At 41.9% G+C, this 6,370-nt stretch overlaps 1 protein-coding gene across 2 annotated transcripts in view; it reads right to left on the bottom strand.

Moving 5' to 3' along the window:
• Window positions 1–1,895: 1,895 nt before the first annotated feature.
• Window positions 1,896–6,370, bottom strand: part of EZH1 (enhancer of zeste 1 polycomb repressive complex 2 subunit) — a 77,243-nt gene continuing 72,768 nt past the window's right edge. For both annotated transcript variants that reach the window (XM_018567783.1, XM_018567782.1), the window contains 3 exons: window positions 5,398–5,478; window positions 3,574–3,658; window positions 1,896–1,988 (listed from right to left, as the gene is read on the bottom strand). In XM_018567783.1, coding sequence (XP_018423285.1) covers window positions 1,928–1,988; window positions 3,574–3,658; window positions 5,398–5,478 — 227 coding nt within the window. In that variant the 3' untranslated portion in view covers window positions 1,896–1,927. The remainder of the gene's footprint in view (window positions 1,989–3,573; window positions 3,659–5,397; window positions 5,479–6,370) is intronic.

Here is a 6,370-nt window from a genome sequence, read left to right as displayed (position 1 = left end):
TGAGGGAAAAGTACACTGCACATGTGCGAGTCTTGAAAGAGGAAGAACACGCGTTCCAGTGATGCTGGGAGTGCATCCAATGTATAGTGCATCATCCCAGATCATAGGCAGGACAGTGTGGAATACACCAATGGTAGTTTTTCGGCTATGCTGTAAGTAGACCGCAATGGGCCTACAGGTATGGCATTTCATTGAAACACCAATTTTTACAGCTGTTTTTTTTTAAAAGCACTGGGGCACCTTGACTGCATTTTATTACAAAGGTAACTTAGCCTTTAATTACTGTATGTTGTCCTACATACAATTCTGAATGGACCAAAGCAACTGCTACTCTTCATTACCTCTGCTTTATCAACCACATGCAGTAAACAGACATTTGAAACCTTTTGTATGTTTTATGTGTAGAAGACTCTGAAAAAAGAACAGTTTGACTGGCAGCTCTTCAGTCTTCCTATGTTATTATGCTTAACGAGCATAATGTCCGAATGCAAAATATCTGCTTCCTGCTATTTTACCCTAACTGGGCTGCAGACTTATCAGTCTGTATTAGTAAGTTTTCTGAGCAGTCTGCCTATATTGTATGTATATGATATAATGTAATGAGTTCCATTTCATGCTTATCTGCTTTATGTAATTGTTCTAAGCAATGGAGATATTCACCAATTAGAGGATATGGCCATTCCAGATATTAGGGCCTTGTAGAAATCTAGATTTAAAACTCGAAGTACAAATGAAGCAATTCAATAACGGTATACTACAATATAACAGACACACTTTGGATTGGATCGTCAAACACAGAACAAACTTGCATTGTCCAAGCAACTGTAACAGCAATGTAAATACTAAACTGCACAAGGATAATTTCTGGTTATGAGTACCAATGCTGGTCACATATGTATTACTAGAAGATGCATGGTGTCTGTACTATAAGGAGTGCATCTGTATATGTTTATACAATGTTCATACATCTATACATCTAGGTATATATTTACTGCTTGAGCAAACAACAATAGAAAATGACATAGACAAAGAGCCATCTTGTCTTTACTTCCATAACAATATAGAAAAAACGTACAACTGTCCTTTCTCTCACTGCCAGCCTGTCACAGAAACATAAAACAAATGACAGCTCTGCATTTTATGTTTAAGAGAAACTGTCACCTTGTCCATACAGAACAAAGTGACTGTAAAGGGCCTGCTTCAGTTATTCCAACACTTTTTCTTTTTGCTTCTTTCTTCGTTTATTGTTGGAGGCAAGGGGGAGCAAAGATGTAATTCCCTCCATTGTATAACATTTCTTAGGACAAGTGATTGGCTGCTAGTCTGAGCACTGTCACATGGGAGGTGTTCACATGCTCCCCCGTACCTGAAATAGCCAGGTATTTTCTCCAGCTGTGCGCAGAGGAAGGAGCAGTGAGGGAGTGCTGGTATAGAGAGTATAACTGGTGCAGGGGGGACCCCCCACAAACACACTGTCAATTTGCCCTGAATAGGCAAGGCCACGGTTTCTCTTTAAGGGCTGTACTCTCCTATGAGGGTAAACATTGACGAATCGTTGAAATATAGCTATCCACTAGAAGAAGTGCCTCTTCACAAGTATCTGAAAAAAATCAATGTCAAACTTCTCTATTGTGTGGATGACAGAAGTGGACTTCCGTTGACATGTGTGCTCATCATATGTTCACATATATTATGCTGACCCTATATTGAGACTTTAACCAGCTGTGAGTGTGCTATATTCCAAATCTGGTGTAGCAAAGAATTTTCACACACCAAGTTACCAATAGAATGACTAGTCCACTTTGATTGCAGCTCTGTCTTACAAAAACCATTCACAGTGAAGTGCCAGAACAAACACAGGCAAGATGAGTGCTAAAGAATAAGCCTAGAATGGTTACACAATGCAAACAACAGTGTTGGAAGGATATTAGACGGCGTCTGATTCTCGTTCTATGCCCACATATTTCAGAGCGTCCGCCTGGCTGTATCTGCAAAGTAAAGAAGGCACAAATTGATGTTAGGGTCTACAAACATGTAACACCTGATCTATTCAATGAGGAGAATGGACAATCTGGGGACTGTTTAGAGACAAAGCCAGGACAGGGAAGTCTACACTCCATACCATACTGCAATACACAGGTCCTAAACTAAAACATGCCTGCACAGAGTGCCTAGCAGTCTTTTAATACCAGATGAACACAGTGAATCCAAGAATTACAGAAGAATTGGCACAGGAAGAAAGGAGCACAGCTACATTCACATGTCTTTCAATACAGGTATGTTGCTGTGGCATCATAGTGTATGCTGGATGAAGCAAGTAGAGGTACAACGTGACACTCACCTCTACATGCTATTAAGACATGTCATGAACCATGCCCCTAAATGATGGCATTGGCAGATAACAGGTTCTCTTTATGAAGACATAAGGGGTCTATTAGACCCCTGTCCTCCACTGCAGATGATCAAGCACAGGATTGTGCCCGATTGCCTGTTTACTCTGCATTTCACCTGGGCTTCTGATAGCTCTGAAGTGAACAAAAATCATAGAGTAGAACATCCCTGATCTGCTCCCGCTCCCCATCCTTGCACCTTTTTGCCGTGGTCCCCCAGAGGAGCAGGAATGTCTGGGAACTATAGTGGGAGTGTGGCAGGGAGGTTTGGGGATGTCACCTTCGAACAGTAACTGGGATCATTTCTACTCTACAGCCCTCCACATGCTGTAAAAACAAAACGATAGCAAGAGCACAACTGCTGTTGACATACAGGTAAACGATGTTCTGAAGTGGTTAACATACTTAGTTTACCCTAATCAACCTATTTATCTTTTTTTTTCACCACTGAACTTTTTTTAATGTTTTTATTTATGCTGTTTTTTTTTCATTTCATTTTGGGTAACATAAAAAAAGCACACATTTGGAATCGCTCTGGCATACAGGTGAGAAAGTACAAATGTAGGTACAAATTTGTATAGGTAAAAACAATGTATTATCAAACAGAAGTAAAAGCAATTAACTAGGGATGCACTGATAGAGTTAGCGATGGTCCCATTAAGGAAGCCGAGTGGCGTGTAATGACTCGGCGCTCAGCTTCCTGATTAGCCAGGAAGCCGACTCCATGCACCCTCGTCACTAAGTGATGAGGGAGCATGGAGCCGTCTTCCCGGGCAATCAGGAAGCTGGCTTCCTGATTGGGTGGGAAGCCAGCTCAATGCTCCCTGGTGAAGAGGGAGCATGGAGTCAGCTTTCCAGCCAATCAGGAAGCCAGGCAGCGTGTAATGACTTGCCGCCCTGCTTCCTATTACTGGAAGTTCCGGTATTGGTCTAGGCATCGGAGCATTTGGGCGAGTACGGGTATTCGCCCAAATACTCGGGATCCACACCGATACCGATGCTAGTATTGGTATTGGTGCGTCCCTACAATTAACAGCTATTCTATCTATGCCAATCCCTTCTTGTCTAGACTATACTTGACAAAGAGGATAATGAATCAGTGTACAGAATGCAAAATAATGTAAAACCATTATACCATTCATGACACCTCACCCTGTAGCAATGTATCTGCAGTGGCTCTCACCTGTAGTCAAAGAACAATTCTTCCCCGGCCTGGATTGCTCGCTTAGCAAATATACCAATACGATGATCTCCATTTACCATGACCACTGTAATCAAAAGCAGAGTGTACTTAGTATAAGATAAAATGGTCACAAATGTAAGGGCAAACAAAATAAGGGCTAACACATGTACCCATATAAAACTGGCTTCCAGTTCATTTCCTATCATGTATGCTTTAGTGTTAAACCCTACATTCTTTCTACAATGAATGTCAGCTTTAAAAGTTTAAACTGCATGCAAACCCGAAATCTATTTTTCACTGTGTATGCCATCAGGCCTCAGTATATACAGTTTATTTGAGCAAATATTTCCTGTGAATCTATTGCAAAGTCTATTACCTGGTGATCCTGCTAGTAACATCACTTCCTGTTGCCAGCTGACAACACTAAGCTGCTGCATCACAATCAGGAGCAGGGTTGTCAGTCTACTGTACATGCTCCTTTAGATGGATTGGGCTGCCTATCGGGTCAAGTGGTATATACACTGATGTGTGAGGCTAAACATAATAAAAAGTAGAATTTGGACTTACATACACCTTAAGTTACGTGGTACTTATATTGATAATTGTGGAGCTGATAGGCGAAGAGAACAAGCTCCAAGAAAAGGAATGACCTGTTGCTAAATCAAGTACAAAAATGTGAAACACTTAACCCGTTTGATATAATGATCTGTCCTTGGTTGTCTCTGCTACATCTTTTCTCATCCATTAACAACAGTTTAACCTGTCAAAGCTATATCTTTTAGCTTTAGCCTACCACTGCCTTTGTATTGCAAACCGCATGACGTCAGAGAGAAGTTCAAGATGTCTTTAACATACCCTTTTTAATACTGAACCACCAAGTACCCGCGCTTTCTCCCATCACAGCATTACATTTATTACTAAATGACAGGCCTGCTATAAGATAACAATAGTAGCTTGAATATAGACCTCTGTAAGGTTACTGGATAGCAAATTACATGTCTGGTATAACCCAACAGTAGGAGATGGAATATGGAACTGCTTGACATTTTTAAGTGCTGATGCTATACCAACACTTGTCCTACCAATGGGACAGTTACACATTTAATAACAATGCTCTGCCTAATAATCCGCCAAATCCCCTGATTTACATAAACTTTCTAAACGATAGCCATGAATAAGATTAGTCACAACATGGCAGATCTTCTCTCCCACTCATGGATGTACTCCATACCCTCCAACTGCTTAATGCCAGCTTTTGAGTGGAGGCCTATTCAGACTGATCAGAAACCAGAACCGAGTTGTCTCACCTCCAGAAGAACCCAAAGAAGAACTCCAGGATGTATTCAAATTAACCCTTGCAGTGGGGCTACCCCCACACTGCAAGGGTTAAGTGCTCGTTTTGGTCTAGGGATGGAAATAAAGATGATATACTCACCATATCCTCTGTCCTGCCTAGCTGCTACACCAGTCCCTTAAGCCTCCTCTCCCCCGTGCTCCGGCGCTCTACGGATCCGTGACATCATCATGTCTAATGCAGGTCCATTAGACGTGAGAATGCCAAGGGACACACCACAGCCGGAGTATAGGAGGAGAGAGGTGAGCACCCATTTCCACAGGATCGAAGATCAGGTGAGTATACCTTCTTTATTTTCACTCCTAGACCAAGAAGAACAATTAACCCTTGCAGTGTGGGGATAGCCCCACTGCAAGGATCCATTTGAATACCTCCTGCAGTTCTTCTTTAAGTTGTGGGAGGCATGAGTCCATTGTACTGTACATGGAAGGGAAGTAGTAGTACTCCCACTGACAGTATATAATACAAACCTTTAGCGTAACAGTTAGGATTTAAAGAGTGGTTAGCAAAACGGATTTTATTCCCTTTCCTTGTGGCATCCACAACATAATCTGTACAGGAGAGATGATGGGAAAACACAATCACATATATTTTACTTTCAAATCCAAAATGTTGAGAAATTGAATGAAAATTCATATGATAAAACTTAAAGCCCAATGTATGTTAACCAAGTGGTTTGACACAACAAGCCATATACAGTAAGGAATTAACTATAGCCCCGGGCTAATTTTGTAACAAACTGACAGCCCTTATCTGTAAGTCCCCTTTCACACATGGGTGTCTCATGAACGCACGTCAAATCCACACAAAAGTGCGTACCTTGACGTGCTTTCACAAAATGTGCACAAATGTGGAATGTGCTTGCCAAGCTGTTACTACTTAACGGCACCCTAAACGCCGAGCAGAATTTGCGACATGTACTACTTTCCTGCATTTGGCACGTGTCTCTGGGGCCCATTGAAATCAGTGGGGACGCGCACCAAATGTGGGAAACAAATGCCCGCAAACGCACGGGAGTGAACGGGGACTAATAGTGCAGCTGTACTTACAGAACAAATAAAAGAACATTTGCTAATACCCTGCACACAAGGCAGATGCAAAAGGCTTCACCGTCACGATCTACACAGAACAATGGTTCCTAATAGCAAGAACAATACCATCTGCACCTATCTTTATTGCTTCATCAGCAAAGCAGTACTAGTGCTTATGCAAAAATCTGAACACATAGGAGCTGATTTATAAACCTTCTGCCCAGCATATAGTGGGGTGAATGCCGCTCATAACGCATTACCACCACTAGAAGGGGGCGAAGAGCATAGGCTCTTGTACTGCTCCTCAGCTCCATCTAGTGGTGGTAAATCTGTCCACGCTCCTATCCAGCAATCTGCACTGGGAACTTCTGTCCATTTAACAGCGACACCATGTAATTATGGTATTGCTCAG

This window comes from Nanorana parkeri, unplaced genomic scaffold (genome assembly GCF_000935625.1).
Source record: "Nanorana parkeri isolate BGI_ZX_2015 unplaced genomic scaffold, ASM93562v1 scaffold1092, whole genome shotgun sequence".
NCBI lineage: Eukaryota > Metazoa > Chordata > Amphibia > Anura > Dicroglossidae > Nanorana > Nanorana parkeri.
The sequence above is the reverse complement of the archived record's forward strand: the minus strand, read 5'-3'. Positions and strand labels throughout refer to the sequence as shown.